The sequence below is a fragment of the Brassica napus genome, chromosome C4 (assembly GCF_020379485.1).
Source record: "Brassica napus cultivar Da-Ae chromosome C4, Da-Ae, whole genome shotgun sequence".
In the NCBI taxonomy this organism is placed as follows: domain Eukaryota; kingdom Viridiplantae; phylum Streptophyta; class Magnoliopsida; order Brassicales; family Brassicaceae; genus Brassica; species Brassica napus.
The window spans coordinates 8823583-8842653 of record NC_063447.1 but is presented as its reverse complement, the minus strand read 5'-3'; the positions used below and the strand labels follow the sequence as shown (position 1 = coordinate 8842653).

The 19071-nt window shown below is 38.8% G+C and overlaps 3 protein-coding genes and 1 pseudogene across 4 annotated transcripts; 2 read left to right on the top strand and 2 right to left on the bottom strand.

Moving 5' to 3' along the window:
* Positions 1 to 94: 94 nt before the first annotated feature.
* On the top strand, positions 95 to 1511 carry LOC106396804 (CASP-like protein 4A3). Its single transcript, XM_048754615.1, has 3 exons — positions 95 to 795; positions 882 to 1017; positions 1110 to 1511. Exons 1-3 carry the CDS (start codon positions 251 to 253, stop codon positions 1302 to 1304), a joined length of 876 nt encoding a protein of 291 aa, XP_048610572.1. The 5' UTR covers positions 95 to 250; the 3' UTR covers positions 1305 to 1511.
* A 1412-nt stretch (positions 1512 to 2923) lies between these two features.
* LOC106396194 (serine/threonine-protein kinase KIPK2) lies at positions 2924 to 7211 on the top strand. Its single transcript, XM_013836527.3, has 3 exons — positions 2924 to 3092; positions 3688 to 5658; positions 6147 to 7211. Exons 2-3 carry the CDS (start codon positions 3827 to 3829, stop codon positions 6994 to 6996), a joined length of 2682 nt encoding a protein of 893 aa, XP_013691981.2. The 5' UTR covers positions 2924 to 3092; positions 3688 to 3826; the 3' UTR covers positions 6997 to 7211.
* On the bottom strand, positions 7170 to 11177 carry LOC106396195 (protein GLUTELIN PRECURSOR ACCUMULATION 3-like). 2 transcript variants are annotated; one of them, XM_048754610.1, is made up of 16 exons: positions 10993 to 11177; positions 10822 to 10919; positions 10305 to 10443; positions 10190 to 10218; positions 10015 to 10111; positions 9888 to 9943; positions 9700 to 9807; positions 9557 to 9613; positions 9363 to 9454; positions 9186 to 9270; positions 8846 to 9001; positions 8441 to 8523; positions 8169 to 8345; positions 7990 to 8105; positions 7592 to 7667; positions 7170 to 7472 (listed from the first exon to the last, which is right to left on the bottom strand). In XM_048754610.1, exons 1-16 carry the CDS (start codon positions 11052 to 11054, stop codon positions 7416 to 7418), a joined length of 1488 nt encoding a protein of 495 aa, XP_048610567.1. In that variant the 5' UTR covers positions 11055 to 11177; the 3' UTR covers positions 7170 to 7415. The 2 variants fall into 2 exon arrangements, with proteins under 2 accessions (XP_048610567.1, XP_048610568.1); XM_048754611.1 differs by having other exon boundaries at positions 8169 to 8342.
* A 1896-nt stretch (positions 11178 to 13073) lies between these two features.
* On the bottom strand, positions 13074 to 18626 carry LOC106392708 (annotated as a pseudogene).
* Positions 18627 to 19071: the final 445 nt, after the last annotated feature.

The following is a 19071-nucleotide window of genomic DNA, read 5'->3' as shown; positions in this document are numbered from 1 at the left end:
ATAGGGGTATAACACAAAAGACTAAAAGTATTGGTGCGGGTTATTAAATAAGAAAAAAACATAACCAAGGACAGTAGTAAACTAAAAAAGACAAGAGACTTCAAAAAAGTCTTCTGCTTTCTTTTGTTTGATACTTTGATTCTTTGCTGGCTTCTTCACTTTTGTTTCTTTTCACGCTTTTTTCCCCTAAATTCGATTGCGTTGCTGTTTTGATCATCATCACTTCCTCATCCTCAAACTCGTCTCTCCGATGAGATCTCCGCCGTCGATGTCACCGTCTTCTATCTCAACGGTGAAATCTCCGACTCCTCAGACGGATACTTCAATGGCCATAGTGGCTTTCGATAACTCCACCACTCACTACTCTTCTTCGTCTCCTTCGCCTCCACACACTCTCAGCGAATCAGATGAAGAAGAGAGACGTAGCAGCAGGAGAAGCAAAACTCCGGTAAAGGAAGAACCTTTCGCTTCTCTGGCTCATCAAACTCCGTCTCCGATCGTTGTGGTTCACAATCACAACAACCCTTCAGTGAAAGAGTTCGTTCCTCCTCCTGTGGCGACGACGAGGAAGAGTGCTCGCGTTGGCTCTGGGAGAAGAAACGGTGGTGGTGGTCAGCGATCTGGAGCTGTGTTGGCGATTCTGAAGAGGTCGAGGAGGGAAGAGGTTGTGAAGTATTCAGCTTTAGGGTTTAGGTTAAGCGAAGTCGTCTTGGCTTTGATCTCGTTCTCGGTCATGGCTGCTGATAAGACTAAAGGGTGGAGTGGCGATTCTTTTGATCGTTACAGGGAGTACAGGTATGTATGGTCGTGTTCTTGAATTGGTTCAAGATGAGTCTTATTGATGTCATTTGATTTTGATTAACCAAACTTGGTTGTGGCAGGTTTTGTCTGTCTGTGAACGTGGTTGCTTTTGTATATTCTGCTTTTCAAGCATGTGACTTGGCATACCATCTTGTCAGAGAGAAGCACTTTATCAACCACCACCTCCGACCTCTCTTTGAGTTCATCTTAGATCAGGCGAGTCTACATTAACTTACTCATCTACTAATGAATAAGAAAATGTTTGTGTCCTAAAGAAGAATAGTTGCTCTGTGTTTTTGGCTATTTAGGTGCTTGCGTATATGCTTATATCAGCATCAACAGCTGCAGTCACTCGTGTTGATGATTGGGTTTCAAACTGGGGAAAAGATGATTTCACTGAGATGGCGAGTGCCTCTATTGCTATGTCCTTCTTGGCCTTCCTTGCCTTTGCTTGCAGTTCACTCATCTCAGGGTATAACCTCTTCAACCAAGACTCTCTCTGATTCTCCTCCCTCACCTTTTTTTTGTATAGTTAAAAGCCAAGAACACACTCCTTGTGTCAAAATATATATTTGAGAAATAAAAGATCAATACGTCTTTTATAGAATTGTAGTTTATTACACTATTTATGGATTTTTGTAGACATAATAAAATACCTGGAAACTGTGTAATATCTGAGGTTAATAAGAGAGGCATCAAGACCTTTTTGATTTTGTTGTTTAAAAACGTTACAAAACCTTAACATATCTTAAACTGGAGCTATAACGGCAAAACATATTTTAGTTCTTGAGCCGTATGATTGTTAATTAGATGTTTCCAGGTTCTTGCTAGTAATGATTTTGTTGTGTTCAAGCCATCTTTTGAAAAGGGTTGTGGCTTTAAGATGTGACTGGTTTTGTGTTAATCAGTGACCCTGTGTGTTGTATGTTTCTGAAATGAGTCTTGAGGATCATTTAGTTCTTATACTAGAGCAATAAAGTGATGTGTGGTATTTGACTAAGGGGGGAGAATATGAACATACTATGAAACCAATAAAAGAGTATAAAGAAACTTCCAAGAAGAAGAAGAGTTGAAGTTAACTTCTCTGTTCCCTCGTCTTTACTCTTTAGCATTGACCAGCTTTGGGCTTTGCTGTTAATAATAGGCTCATCTTTCTCCCCTTGGGCCTCAACTCAGACCACAGCCTTTCTGTAAACCGGAATCGATACTTCACGAAAAGGAGTGCAAAGCTTCGTATCCCAATAGTTAGGCTCACGACAAAGACTACAAAAGATAAAAACAACAAACACACATCAAATCAAGAAGGCACATATCAGGCACTCGTCTAATTTCTGACAGTTTTGTTCCCCGATAATTGATAGTTTCGTCATTTTAACATCTAACTTTTTTTTTTTTTTTGAGGAATAACAAAAATCTAACGTGTGTGGTGCGCAGAAATCTACCGTTCATGATGTAATGTATAGAATATAGAGAGATGGATACAAGGAAGAAAATCACAAACAGATTTCCAAGTTTTAACATTAAGATCCAAGTGTGGATCAGACACAAAGTCGACCGGATGTAAAAGAGCCTAGCCAGTACAGGACTCATAGTGTTATAACAACAACAACTCATAGTGTTATAAAAATTTAGTGTCTCAACATTTCAACATTAATTCGATTATGGGTTATCTATGTGGGTATTTTAGAGATTCATTTCTATATTTATTTATATAATAGCATTTAATCCGATTTATTTCTATTTTTTCAAATAGAAATTATTATTTGTTCTTCTTCATCTAAAGGAAATAATTACAGTTTTATGTTTATAGAGAAATAAAAATATCATTTTAAAAGCACGAGTTAATTCCATTTTTATTTGACTTTTTCTATATACTTTTTCCAAAATAACAAATGGATAATAACGTAAAATAGGGGAAAATTAACTTCCTTTTAGGTTATCTGGTCGGCAAAAAACGAAACAAAAATGCGAAAAATAATTATGGAAAAGAGAGTTTTGATGTGAAATGTAATAAAGACAAGTAAGAAAAAAATAAGAAAAAAGAAACGTGATTTTCAGCATAGAACATGAGACCTGCAAACACATATGCTTTAGGGACCCACATTACGCCTCTCAACTTTTGTCACACAAACAAACATTTTCTTCACTGAACGCTAAACACCAAAACAAATAAACTAAGACATTTTTTTCACTCTTTGTGGAATCTCTTCAAGCTTAAGCCACTAGGGTTCCTTTTTTGGGAGTCTCCATGAGTCTCTGTAACCTATCCTGCCTCCTAATGTTCTTCTTGGGTAAGCCTTTCTTCTCTTAGATCCTTTACTTCTGGGCAATGAGCTTGTGCAATGTATAGTGTGTGAGCTTTGAGCTTATTCATTTGTTGTTATACAGTTTGGTTTTCACGTGAATCACTTTAAGTCTCTTCCCATGTTATTTTTGAAGTTGAATCTTCACTTCAGTAACGGTTATTACTACTCTGTTTTAGCTTCATGAGATCTGGGATTGAAACTGCTAGATTTGGTTTAATATTATTTTATTTAGTCTTCTTGATTCTTCATGTCTCTTTGTTTGGTTTCTTGACTTTGTAATTGATTGGTCCATCACCATCTCCATAAATAAAAATGTCTTCTTTCTGTTTATTAAAGTGTGGGTTAAAGTAGCTACCTTTACTTCTGTAGGGTTCATTATTTGAGTCTATTAACTATGATGATGACTGATGACTTTACCTGTTCATTCCCCTTTACTTCTCAACCTCCTTACTTTGATCATTGCATTTTCTCTGTTACATATTCCCTTTTCTAACATTGCTCTTTGTCTGGAATATTGTTGTTTGATTTTATCTAAAAGAATCTCTTCTTGTTTTTAATCAAATGATTGTTGTTATTACAGGATGTTGCAATATGAATCAAGGAAGCTGAGTCTATCACGGTTTTCTCAGTACTTGTTGTGGTGTCTGAACTCTGGGACTCATAGCAGCATGAGAAGCTCCACTGGTTTAAAGCTGTGTTGATAAACTAACTCATTGCTAATGGGATCGTTTGCTGGTGCTTGTGAAATTGTTGAGGAGAAGGATGCGGTGAGGCTGGCCAAACATTCTTGCAAGCCAGCATTGGAATCAAGCAAAGACATGGAGCGTCCTCCACTAAACAAAGGTTCTATGGAGTATGACATTGATCAGCTTTTCCAGTCTATATCCATAAAACCATCACCAGGAAGAGTCATAGGCTCTTCTTCTTTCCATCATCTTGAGACTAGAACAAGCGCTGGTACGAGCAGGAGCACAAGCCCTTCCAAGAAAAGCGCTCTGAAGAAGCCATTTCCCATGGGAGGAACCCCAAGATCACCAAGAGTTGGTCTTTCTGATTCAGTTTCGTTAAAGCAGGCCCTGAGAGATCTTTGCATATCAAAGGCCTCAGAGATGGCTGCTCATAAACGGTTGTCAAAGTCTGCAGCTGCGTCTCCGAGGGTTTCTGAAGCAGACAGGATAAAGAGTCTTTACAGACAAGTTTTGAATGAGTCTGCAGGCAGGTCTGGCCTTCCTGTAGACAAGGGTAAGAGGTTCGTTGAAGTATCTTTGACTCCGGTGGACGACATACCCAGCTCTTCCCAGAGTGTGCCTGATGTCCTTGAGACAAAGCCTTCTAAATTCTTGTATGAATCAGTGGGAGAGACTGTGTTGCTGTATAAATCAAACAACTCTGGATCTTCTCTAAGTTTTGGAAGTGGAGATTTTGAGATAGAGATAGATGAGTATGCCTCATCTCCTCCTCATAAAGATGGTGTGGTGGAAATAGACAAACATGTTACCTCTCTGCCTTCATGTTCTGGCAGCAAAGCTGATGCTGAAGAGGAGCTAGACAAGAGCATTGTCTCATCAGCTAGAGTGAAAAGTGAGCCAAAAGCTCTTCATTCAGGGCTAGAAGGAACGCTGGATAATGTACCTAGTGCAGTAAGAGAGAACATCAAACTAGTAAACAAGGTAAAAAGAAACATCCCACGTCCCAAACCGCGGCCAAAGAGAAAGATTTTGGTTAAGAAGAAGTTAAGAGTCGCTGTAGCTTCTTCTGCTACAAAAACGGTTGAGAAAGATGATACTTCCTTAGAGCCTAGTGCAAGCCAAACTCTATGCCAGAAATGCCACTGTTCGTTAAAGAGCATCTCAGAAAATGTCAGTGTTGAAGCAAATCAGGAATCAGTTGCAAGCTCGCATCTCATTAGCATTGTGAAGAGTAGTAATAAAGAGACCAGCAAGGCTTCCTCCAATTCCTGTGAGGCTATTGACAGCAGAGAAGCTGACATTGTCATGCAACAAGACGCCATTCAAAATAAACAACAAAGAGAGAATCCAACTTCCAGCGAAAAGATTATATTCTCTCTGAGCTCAAAGAACAGCAGCATTGGAAACTACAGCAGCTCCACAAGCATGAGCGAGGAGAGCAATCTGAGCAGGTTTAGCTGCGGCAACAAACCTCACATGTCTATGGACGTGAGATGGGAAGCGATTAAGCACGTCAAGTTGCAGTGTGGTGGCTCTTTAGGACTCAGACATTTCAACCTTTTGAAAAAGCTTGGTTGTGGAGATATAGGAACGGTTTATCTAGCCGAGCTGGTCGGTACGAGTTGCCTGTTTGCAATCAAGGTCATGGACAACGAGTTCTTGGCTCGGAGGAAAAAGACGCCGAGGGCACAGGCGGAACGTGCAATACTTAAAATGCTGGACCATCCTTTTCTGCCTACCTTGTATGCGCAGTTCATTTCAGATAATTTGTCATGTCTGGTGATGGAGTATTGTCCCGGTGGTGATCTTCATGTCTTGAGGCAGAAACAGCTCAGTAGATGCTTCTCCGAACCTGCAACTAGGTAAGATTACTTTTCACATTGTTATGAATCTCTGATAAGCAAAGTCGATGGTGATAGTTAGGCATGCCGGTTTCTTCGGTTAGTTCGAGTCTGTTAGTTCAGATAGGCCCAAATAATTTGGTTTGGTTCGGTTTTCGGTTAGTACGGTTTCAAAAAGTATTACCAAAATTTTTGGTTCTGCGGCTAGTTCGGTTAAATTTTCGGTTTAACTTGAGTAGATATAAAAAATCGTTTAGTTTCGGTTATTTTGGTTTTGATTTTAGTTAGTTGGTTAATTCAGTACGGAATTTTGGTTAAGATTGGTACTGTTTGGTATATATATATATATTTTAAACCGAACTAAACAATCTTTTTTAGTTGCCGAACTGAACTGAACCTTCTAACTGAACTAATCGAAAACCAAACTTTTTGGTTCGGTTCGGCAGGTTCGGGCAATAACTGCAGGCCCAGTGATAGTGTAGTAACAATGATGATTCTTTTGTTCACAGGTTCTATGTAGCAGAAGTCCTCCTTGCGCTTGAGTACTTACACATGCTTGGAGTTATATACCGTGATTTGAAACCAGAGAACATTCTAGTCCGAGAAGATGGTCACATCATGCTTACAGATTTTGACCTCTCACTCAGATGTGAGGTGAACCCAACTCTTCTCAAAACAACTTCTCTTGCCGGGAAAGATACTGCAAGGATGTCTGGTCATTACAACACATCCAACTGCATACAGCCTCTCTGTATCGAACCATCGTGCCGTGTCCCATGTTTCAGCCCAAGGCTCTCATCAAAACCAAGAAAACAGAGAAGGCCTGATCCTTTGACCCAACAGTTCAGATCATTGCCTCAGCTTGTGGCTGAACCAACCGAAGCAAGATCAAACTCTTTTGTGGGAACGCACGAGTACTTGGCGCCGGAGATCATTAAAGGAGAAGGACATGGTGCTGCAGTGGACTGGTGGACGTTTGGGGTTCTTCTCTATGAGCTTTTATACGGGAAGACACCGTTCAAAGGTTACGACAATGAGGAGACATTGTCCAACGTTGTGTTTCAGAACCTCAAGTTTCCTGATAGCCCGCTTGTGAGCTTCCAGGCAAAGGATTTGATCAGAAGGTTGGTGATGAAGAATCCGGAGAGCCGTCTCGGGTGGGAGAAAGGAGCTGCAGAGATCAAGAGGCATCCTTTCTTTGAAGGATTGAACTGGGCTCTCATCCGCTGCGCCATTCCCCCTGAGCTGCCGGATGTGTATGAGAATGGTGCAACGGAAGCAACTTCTCCTAAAGGAAATAGTAATGGGTATCTTGAATGTAAAGCCATGGGAGATCATCTTGACTTCGAGTTGTTTTAGGGGATAGAGAAAAAAAGACAATACGGGTCTAAGCAGACAGAAACTCTATGGTTTAAGTTATCAATAGTACCGTTGTTGTTGTAGTAATCCATTTATAAGGTCTAAGAGGTGAAGTTTGCCTACTTTTTTCCTTACTTTCCCATTGGCTTTAAGGCAGAGAGCAGACGCTGAGATATGGCTTTAAGTAGAAATAATGAAAATCTTACATATGGGTATATGTTTTTGTCCTTGACTAAGAAGAAGTTGTACATGTCTTGTTGTCTATCAGATATATGATTCTCTTGAGACTTTTTAGCTTTGTTGTCTGCAAATGGTAATGCTGATAGCAATCTTGGTGATCTTCTTGGCAGCTACTTGATAAGTTTAGAGGGGTTTTTGTATTCTCCTTGTGAGTTTGATTTGATGGCAGAGCTCCTGAATCAGATTAGAAGGGTTTTGTATTCTTCCAGCAACTTCGGAATGTCATCCATCCGCAACTGAGAATAGCAAAATGTAAACTTTATATGTCAGAGCATGTGCGGAAAGCCTGATGTTTGATTGATTGGTGTCAAATGTTCAAGAGAGCTAATAACAGGAGGAAAGTATACAGTAATACCTCGGAAGAAGTTTTGATATGATAAAACGTAAAGGTCTTCTTTCCAAAATCAGCAGATGTTAAGGTGCTCTGTGCTCTGATAGAAACCCGCCACAGCAAAGAAAACAAACGTGTGAAGAAAAGGAAGAAGCAGATGTTAGATATCATAACATGTCATAGTTTTTCAGAGGGTACAAAACAATGCCTTTAGAATCAACTTTATGTGAGCATTTCACAACGTTAACAAGTCTCAACGTTAACATGTCACTCCTAAACTCTCACGAGATTTACCAAAATTAGTTCATTGGCATGTGGTGATTCCATGGGCAATCAAGGAACCACCATTAGAACTGACATACAAAGATAATATACATAAACAAGATCTGAGTCTGAAATAGATGGAATGGGTAAGAACTCACATGTATTTTCGGGTAACCAGTCGCTGATAATCTCGAAGCAAGGAACCAAGCTCTTTTAGTTGCAAAGTCTCTGGAGTGGACTCTTTCCAATGTTGACGAAGTGCTTCAGCTGCCATCTTTCCATTGAGAAGCATTTTCAGTACAAGAATAACAAAATCACGACAAGAGGAAAAAACCACCTGAATCATGGAGGCTCGATTATCAATTACATCTCCCTCAATCAATCTGGTTCCTAACTCAACGAACTCTTCATCTTCTGACTCCTCAGGGATTTGAAGGCGTAACCCTGATGAAACAGAGATTCCCATTTTCTTTTGCAAGTCAGCGATAGTGGATCCCTCTTGTCCCCTTTCCTGCTATGACCAGACTCTTGGTGTTAAAACAAGTTGAAAAGCTAATTTAACTGCACTGACGAGAAACACATAAGATGACAAGCAGGGACTTCAATTACCGTATCCAGTTCTCTCTCTGACTCCTTAGTTTCAGGAGGGCTTCTAAGTTGAGGTACAGAAGACCTCTTGGCTATCGGATCATCTGCGAAAAGAGAAAAAGAGTTAAGAGTATGAAAAGAGAAAAACTTATTAAGAGTTCCACATCCATTAATCCACTTCTTTCTTTCAAAACGAATAAGAACAATGTCAGAAGGCTAAACAGTTCACTAAATTCAATCAGGTGTGTAAAACTTCAAAACTTTCAATACAAACTTGATAAAGAAAAAAACAAGAGTATGCTAGAAATTAATTGTCTTTAATTGCCTACAATCTGTGACCAGCACCAAGATTGTAACTGATGATGCGTGTACACAGAATGATAGCTAAGTTGGAGTAAAACATCAGTACAAATAATTGTTTAATACCTTCAGGAACCAGCCACCAAAGATCACCGAAAGTTGATTTTCCATCAAAACCACCAATTAAAAGATGACGAGCTCCAATACTGGTCATGGTGTGGTAAGCTCGAGGTGGAGGAGGCTCATCATTGCTTATTGGTAAGCGCTTCCACTGAGCAGTTACTAGAATGTTAAAATAGAAATTTAGCAACAGCGCGTACAAGACAATGCACAGCAATAAAAGTGATGAATTACATCACAGTTTTATCATCTCACTAGATTGTACTATTGTAAATTACTGATGAGGATTTTTGGGTTTGGAGTGATCCTTTAGCAGAGGAGACGAATCTTATAAGCAAGAATTTACCTCTGTCTAAAATTATAGTGTCATTGTAATAGACATCATAACGACTCAGCCATCCACCAGTTCCATGTCCCCCAAATAACAGAAGCTTCATACATGAAAATTAATGATGTGAGTGATGTAGGTCAAGCGAAGCTATCCTTACACAAAAGAACAAAGAGAAGCTGAAAAAGAACATACATAATGTCCTCCGGATGTGACAGTGTGACCACATCGAGCTGATGGTGCTTGGCCAGGAAGCTTTAGTTGTGTCCATCCAGGTGTTTCACGTTCTTTCTTCCACAACAAAGGTAAACCACAATAAGATCAGCAAACAGAACATAACAAATAAGAGGATATAATGCAATTTTTAAGTAATTTAATTAAGGAAGTACCTTCATCTATTAATCCCTTCAAAGCCCACAGATCACCCATGATAGGGCCACCGCCTCCTGTCAAAGATAACCATATCACACACCATAGTCTCAGCTTAGTTGTTATCAGCTCAAGCAAAACAAAGATTTTGGTTCTGGTATACCTCGGCCACCAAAAACAAGTAAACGTTTCTCAACCATGGTGGCTGTATGACCACATCTAGGAGGTGGCAACGACCCCGAAACCGACAGCTCCATCCATTCAAGAGACACTAACAGACACCAAGAAAGATGACATTATCATAAACTTAAAACAGGTTTATTACAAAACCGAAGTAGACGAGAGATATACTTGTGTCCATAACATAAACATCTGACAGCCATTTTTTACCGTCCCAGCCGCCACACCTGCCCATAATCATAGGTTACGCCAATGCATGCAACAAGCTGATGGAACGTCTAAAATTTCAGATACTCACAACACAATCTTCTGGTTGCCAATAGCAGCGGCAGCAGAAAAATCACGAGGTGTAGGTAAGTCGCCAAAGCTGGTTAGCTCAGACCACTGCCATATATCTGCAGAAAATTATAACCGCCGTCATAATGTCACAGAAGTGCCAAAGCATAGAATTAAAAACTCCGAGGCACACTTACCTGTATCTAGAACCCAGAAGTCACCCAGCCTGTAATTGATTTATAGAAATAAGCTATTCCAGTGAAAATAGAATGTATAAACGCTTATAATTAGAAAATAAATAGTAGTGAGTACCTCTTGCCACCAGAGCGTCCACCAAAGATGAACATATGACAATCAATAGTGATGGCAACATGAAAGGCGCGAGGTGTAGGACCAACTTTTCCATCAGAAACGCTGCCAGTACACTCTGGCTCAAACCAGAGTTTGTTCTCTAGTCGAGAGGATAAAGAAGAAGCAAATCATAAGACAAACCCAATTATCACATGATCAAAAAAGCTACACATAAATGATACTTAAAACAAGGCCAAGGAGAAAAGAAAAAGAAAGCTCAGAAACAAAAGTAGTAAAATAAGAGAAGAGAGTATCCATTTGATTCCTATTCAGCACCGAACTGGATAATCTAATCGTCAAGTTTTCAGATTTCTATACTTTTTGCAAAGAAACTATCTTTGATATAAGCATCCTTCTAAACAAAGCTAACAATAAACTAGTAGAAACACTAGTCATTACAAGAAGAACAAGCCAAGACAGTAGTAACTAATAAAAAAGCATCTTCTTTGGATCAAGGATTGATCAATATGATTATTACCAATGTCGTAGACAATGATGTCGTTGAGGAACTTCTTGTCGACGAGGCCGCCGAACACCACGACCATGGATTTTCCGACATTGACAGCTGTATGTCCACTGATTGAAGAATAAAAATCATCAGCTGAAATTAAAATCGAAAAATTGAATGGAGAAGAAGTAATTAATTTACCTCCTGGGCTGTGGAGGAGTTCCGGTGAAATCGGAAGAGGAAGCTCGAACCCAGTTATGCATACGTTTGGCGATTGATGTCTGAAAACGCAGATCACCGCGTTTTTGGATTCGCTTCAAGTACTAGACTTCTGCTTAAAGTCAAAACAAATTTTGCAGAGATCTGATTTTATTATAATCCGGACCGAGTTTTGTTTTTAAATCATCAATATTGTCCGGTTTGGTAGTGAAAAGACAAATTACAAAACTGGATGAGAATCAACCGGTTTACCCCGTTACTTAAAATTTTAGAAAACTCAGGTTCGGTTCGGTCCGGTCTGGGATCTATCATTGAGTTGTGTTTAGTTTCAACTTTCAAGTGGTTGCTGTGTGTTATTAGTTTTCAATCAAAAGTGCTTGATCACTTGAGTAGTGACAGACAAATTACACAACTGGATGAGAATCAACCGGTTTATCCCGCTATTTAAAATTTGGAAAGCAAAAATAAGATTCGGTTCGGTTCTGTCTGGGAGTTATCATTGCGTTACTGTTTGGTTGTATATTTATGTTTAGTTTCAAGTGGATGCTGTGTGGTATCAGTTTTCAATCAAAAGCGCTGATCACCTGAGTAGTGAAAAAAGCGAACCAGGTCGCGATGGAATGGAATTAAGAGACTTTCTTGAATCCTCAGAGGTGTTGTATATATGATTTGATTGTGCCATTGATCAGGGGCGAAGCCAGAATTTTTTTTTTTTTTCCCATCAGAAGTTTTTTTTTAATTAATAAAACGGACCAAGCCGTACACAGCCTATGGTCCAAATACATAATCAAAAAGGCCAAAGGCCGAAAAACCTAAAAGCTACAAATGAAACCATTAACCGGTCCGTCGGTCCAAACATTAAAACCCCGTACGACGTCGGCCGAATCACGCGTCAAGGAAGCTGGCTGCTGGACACGTGGGAGCATCTACACCATCAGAACAACACGCGTCGCAACCGCCTCGACTTGACCGTTTCCGCCTCGAATCACCGCCGGAACCACATCACCGCAACTTCATTTCGACGAAGCTCAGAACCCGTAGAACCTCCGCCGAAACCATCTATGTTCTTCCAATTCTGTCTACCCGTCGGAGAGATTCATCGCTTTTCGAGATCTCATCCGACAAGGCCAAAGCTCCAACACTAGAGAGACAAACAAGAACCACCCGATCCATAATCGAAACCCAACCCTTAAGAAACCGCAACGAAATACCTAAAGCCGGCGACGCAAAGCTGTGGTAGCCTTCACCCCTCGGAGACTAGAACCGACGACGGCGAAACTGAAAAAGTTTCCACCTCCCGGAGACAAGAGCCGGCGGCGACGGAGCTGTGGGAGCCTCCACCTCCCGGAATCGGAACCCAAACTACGAGCGTCTTCACCGCGCCATAACATCCAAGCAACCGCGTCTTCACTCCAAGATCAGAAACACCACGGATGATGGTTGGCCAGAGCTTAGACAAGGTGGACGCCGGAAGCGACGGGGAAGAGACAAAGGTCGGATAATTTATGCTTGAGAACGACGGGTTCCGGCAACGGCACGCACGCTCACGCGCCGGCCGTACGCCGAACCAACACTGAGATCTATTTTCTCTCTCTTCTCTCTAACCAGAAGAATTATTTAATGGGTGCATTATTTGTGATAAAAAATAAATCTGCATGCAATGGGTTCGACCTCAGGACATTATGGGTGCAAACACTGTTTTTTTACCAATTGATCAACTGAAACTATAGTAACTTTAGGTGTAACATTTCAAATATCAATAAATAAGGGGGTGCACGTGCCACCACACCTCTAAACGTGGCTTCGCCCCTGCCATTGATATCAACTGTGAGGAGTCCCATTGTGGTGAGAAACTCTGGACTAAACTCCAAGGTTCTATATCTGTTAAAACGGATTAACTATATATTTCATTTAAAAGCTCTTGACATTCCTTAAACCAAATGATAAAATCATGTTAAGAATAATATTAAGTGATCACTATCAAAGCACCATACTATCTCCAATTCCGACCATACAATACAAGTCAACTAAGCACACACAACGGAGACACATCGAAGAAGATATGGTTCAACATACAAAATATATTTCAAACGTAGCAATGCAACACATAAACGGAATATCGCAGACAAGATATGTCAACTTTAAAACACCAATACAACAAAAACGACCTATTATCACATCACACAATCAATAGTGTCCTGAGCAGGTTCACCTGAAAACCAAATAATAGATAGTCAAGACTTTCACACTAAACTTCAAGGAGGATATATAACCAACAAAATGCACAATATTGACATTATACACAAAAAAATATATACCTGAGACGGTTTTGTTCTCCTTATTCGTCGCTATGATAGTTTAATTGAACACTGGGAATGTGTTGGACTTTGTGGTAACTTTCCCCACCTGGTACGAGTGTCGTCTTCCACTCCTTGTTCTTATGTGTGATATCCAGTTCCTTTAAAGAAGTGATATACTTGAGCCCTTCCGGTAGCTCCTTCAACTTTTTACAATACACAATAGACAAGGTACGAAGACATGGCATCGACCCTTCTTCGACTATCCACTCTTCCAAGTTGTCTAGGCACCATAATTCTAGATTACATAACTGAGGGAATCCACCTTTTGAACACACCATCTTCCTCCCCACGAAAGCACTATATGATAATTTAACCGACTTTAAATGAAGCAACTTTTCCAGAATCTGCAGTGGATCCTCCTCCATTTCACAGTAACATAGAGATATGCGTGCAAGGTGGGGAGGAAATCGAGAGTGATCAGGAAGCCTTGTCGTATGTATGTCCAGCTCTAAATACCTTAGATGAATGAAATTCCAAACGAAATCCACATCATCGGATTCGTTGTATGCTAATCCATATATAGTTGGCATGGATAAGAACTCACGTGTATTTTCGGGTGACAAGTCGCTGATAATCTCGAAGCAAGGCACTAAGCTCTTTTAATTGCAAAGTCTCAGGAGTGGACTCTTTCCAATGTTGACGAAGTGCTTCAGCTGCCATCTTTTAGTTGAGAAGTATTTTCAGTACAATAATAACACAATCACACATCACAAAATAGACGAGAGAAAAAATTAACTTGAATCATGGAGGCTCGATTATCAACTACACCCCCGTCAATCAATCTGGTTCCTAACTCAACGAACTCTTGATCTTCTGACTCCTCGGGGATTTGACGGCGTAGTAAACCTGATGAAACAGAGATTCCCATTTTCTTTTGCAAGTCAGCGATAGTGGATCCCTCTCGTCCCCTTTCCTGTGTGACCAGACTCTAAGTGTTAAAACAAGTTTAAAAGCTAATTTAACTGACACTGGCGAGAAACACAGAAGATTATAAGCAGGAACTTCAATTACCGTATCATGTTCTCTCTCTGACTCCTTAGTTTCAGGAGGGTTTCTAAGTTGAGGTACAGAAGACCTCTTGGCTATCGGATCATCTGAGAAAAGTAAAAGAAGAGATATAGTGAGTGTGAGGTTGTGATGGAAGTGTAGAAGTTGTGATCCCTATCTAGAGTTCTACATCCATTTCTTTCTTTAAAACGAATAAGAACATTTTCTGAAGGCTAAACACCATAAATAGTTCGTCTAGCGATACTAAACACTTTCAACATATAAAATATATCCAACAATAGTAACTGATGAAGCCGTATACACAAAATGAGAGCTGATCTGAAGGTAAAACATCAGTAGAAATAAGAGTAAGATACCTTCAGGAACCAACCACCAAAGATCACCATAGGTTGACTTTCCATCGAAACCACCAATTAAAAGATGACGAGTTCCAATACTAGTCATGGTATGGTAAGCTCGAGGTGGAGGAGGCTCATCATTGCTTATCGGTAAGCGCTTCCACCGAGCAGTTACTAGTATGTGAACATAGAAATTTAGCAACAACGCATAGAAGACAATGCTCAGCAAGAAAAAGGATAATTTACATCACAATTTTATCATCTCACTAGATTGTACTATTGTAAATTACTTTAGCAGAGGAGACGAATCTTATGAGAAGAGTGAGCAAGAACCTACCTCTATCTAAAATTATAATGTCGTTATAATAGACATCATAACGACTCAGCCATCCACCAGTTCCATGTCCCCCAAATAACAGAAGCTTCATACATGAAAATTAATGATGTGAGTGATGTATGTCATGCGAAGCTATCTTTACACAAAAGAACATACATAATGTCCTCCGGATGTGACAGTGTGGCCACATCGAGCTGATGGTCCTTGGCCAGGAAGCTTGAGTTGGGTCCATCCAGGTGTTTCACGTTCTTTCTTCCACAACAAAGGTAAACCACAATAAGATCAGCAAACAGAACATAACAAATAAGGGGATAATCCTACAAGATCCAATGCAATTTTTAAGTAATTTAATCAAGGATGCACCTTCATCTATTAGACCCTTCAAAGCCCACAGATCACCCATGATAGGGCCACCGCCTCCTGTCAAAGATTACCATATCAGTTTAGTTGTTATCAGCTCAAGCAAAAGAAAGATTTTGGTTCTGGTGTTATACCTCGGCCACCAAAAACAAGTAAACGTTTCTCAACCATGGTGGCTGTATGACCACATCTAGGAGGTGGAAACGACCCCGAAACCGACAGCTCCATCCATTCAAGAGACACTAACAGATACCAAGAAAGCTGACATTATCATAACCTTAAAACAAGTTTTATCACAAAACTGAAGTAGACGAGAGATATACTTGTGTCCATAACATACACATCCGACAGCCATTTTTTACCATCCCAGCCGCCACAACTGCCAATAATCATAGGTTACGCCAATGCAGGCAACAAGCTGATGGAACGTCTAAAACTTATGAAACTCACAACACAATTTTCTGGTTGCCAATAGCAGCGGCAGCAGAAAAATCACGAGGAGTAGGTAAGTCGCCAAGCTGGTTAGCTCAGACCACTGCCATATATCTGCAGAAAACGTTAGCAGTAGAGTATTAAAAGTTCCCAGGTAGGTCTCAGTGACATTGTTATAACTTCTACACTTACCTGTATCTAAAACCCAGAAGTCACCTAACCTGTAATTGATTTATTTATAGGAATAAGCTATTCCGGTGAAAATAGAATGTAAAAACGCTTATAAGTAGAAAATAAATAGTAGTGAGTACCTCTTGCCGCCAGAACGCCCACCAAAGATGAACATATGACAATCAATAGTGATGGCAACATGAAAGGCGCGAGGTGTAGGACCAACTTTTCCTTCAGAAACATTGCCAGTACACTCTGGCTCAAACCAGAGTTTGTTTTCTAGTCGACAGGATAAAGAAGAAGCAATCATAATAAGACCACCAATTATCACATGCTTACAAAAAAAAAGCTGGATAGGAAACCATGTACTTGATATAACCAAACAAGGCCATGATCTAATAATCTCATGGTGAAGTTTTCAGTTTTCCATAGTTTATTATTGCAAAGTAATTATCTTTGATGTTAGCATCCTTCTAACCAAGCTTAACAATCAAATAAACTACAGGAAACACTAGTCTTTCATTACAAGCGAAGCAAGCCAAGACAGTACTCATGAGAAATAAATAAAAAAAGCATTTCTTTGGATCAAGGAATCAATAATCCTAGGCTGAAGTATGATAGTACCAATGTCATAAACAATGATGTCGTTGAGGAACTTCTTGTCGACGAGGCCGCCGAACACCACGACCATGGATTTTCCGACATTGACAGCTGTATGTCCACTGATGAACAACAAACAAACCACCAAGAAAATCATCAGCTGAAATTAAAATCGGAAATTGAATGGAGAAGAAGTAATTAATTTACCTTCTTGGCTGTGGAGGAGTTCCGGTGAAATCGGAAGAGGACGCTCGAACCCAGTGATGCATATGGTGGCGATGGTGTCTGAAACGCACGGATCACCGCGTTTTGGATTCGTTTCAATTAGTAGACTTCTCTTAAAGGTCAAAACAAATTTGCAGACATGGAAAGGACTCTCTCTTGTTTGGTAGAGTCTCATGATCTGATTTTATTATAATCTAAGACCTAGATTTTACATAAATATTTTGTTTTCAATTATAAATTACTATATATTATAATATATATATATATATATATATATATATATCAATTTAAAAAATATAATAAGTTTATTGTATATTTTTTCATTGAATAGATTATTTCAAACTTTTACATTTATTTGCATCTTCTGCTATATATATATTTTTGGATTATTATTTCATTATTAAAATCGTAACCATATATATAAAGATTGGCAAAATATTGTTTTATTGTCATATTCAAAGATATTGTAACATTTCACAAATTTAGAAAGTTTTTTAAAAATTAAAATTTTCGCTTCATAGATTTATATTATCGAGTAAATAATTTAACATTTAGTTTTTGTTTAATTTTTAAAATAAACTATATAGTTTTTTTTTTGTAACTGAATAAACTATATAGTTTAAAATTTGTTTTCATTGGTTTAAGATAGTAAAAATTAATCATTGTTAGATAATATGATTTTTGTTATTTAAAAAAAATATTTATAATTTTAAAAGTTAACATCGACAAATATTTAAATATTTAGCATATAAAGATATAATATTACAACATTAAATTATATCTATTTAATTTATACTATCTATAAATCCAATTGATCATATATTGTTTAAATCTAATTATTGATATCCCAATAAAAATTTCTGATAGATCCAAAATTTAAATAATAAGATTAGATATTAAATGTAGGGCTTTTTGCAGAATTGACCTATAACTTAAAGTCAAACACAAAACTAACCTCTTTTTTTTTTTTTTAAATTGGTCTTGGCCTATTCAACCCACAAGTTCATATAATTTACGAAAATGCCATCAATTATTTTTTTCTTTTTTTTTTCGAAAATGATATTTTTACTCTCTCACCCTCATCATCTTCGAGTAATTACAAGATTGTCATTGTCATCAATACCACAACCACCCTGAACAACCAATTTGAAGCTCTTAATGCTCCCAAAATCGATTTAGGCTTCTTCTTTTTCCATTCTTGTGAACTAAACACAACATATCTCTCACTTTCTCTCCACAATGAGCTAAAAAAACCCAAGATTTTGATTCTAAATTTTTTATGTAAGTTACTGAGGTCGATTTTAAATTTCCAGTGATACTTAAGCAGAGGAGACGAATCTTATGAGAAGAGTGAGCAAGAACCTACCTCTATCTAAAATTATAATGTCGTTATAATAGACATCATAACGACTCAGCCATCCACCAGTTCCATGTCCCCCAAATAACAGAAGCTTCATACATGAAAATTAATGATGTGAGTGATGTATGTCATGCGAAGCTAACCTTACACAAAAGAACAAACAGAAGCTGAAAAAGACATACATAATGTCCTCCGGATGTGACAGTGTGACCACATCGAGCTGATGGTGCTTTGCCAGGAAGCTTGAGTTGGGTCCATCCAGGTGTTTCACGCTCTTTCTTCCACAACAAAGGTAAACCACAATTAGATCAGCAAACAAAACATCACAAATAAAACAAATAAGAGGATAATTTAATTAAGGATGTACCTGCATCTATTAAACCCTTCAAAGCCCACAGATCACCCATGATAGGGCCACCACCTCCTGTCAAAGATAACCATATCACTTGTTATCAGCTCAAGCAAAACAAATTGTGATCCTGACTCATACCACAAAACAGAACCAAAGAAATATGAAAGTAGTGAATTCATTTACAAGTATTAATCCTTCGGATTGAAATAAGGTTTCTAAATTACATATATCATCAGTACACTAAGACAGGAAACTTCATTAAATAATTGGAAGTTATTAATTAACAGCGATAGGTAAACAAAACACATCGGCATCCCTGACAAGTTTGGTTTATGAAAAGGTGGAATAGCAAATAAATCATTCAGTTTTTTACTTTTATCTATAATCTGAGTCCTCCAAGAACACTCATCAGTTGCAGTAATTAGTCTAATATGCAAAGACCTTTAACTTATTTAAGGAATGGTGATAAGTCAACAGCAAAAATCTACAAAGTTTTGTGTTCTGGAGTTATATACCTC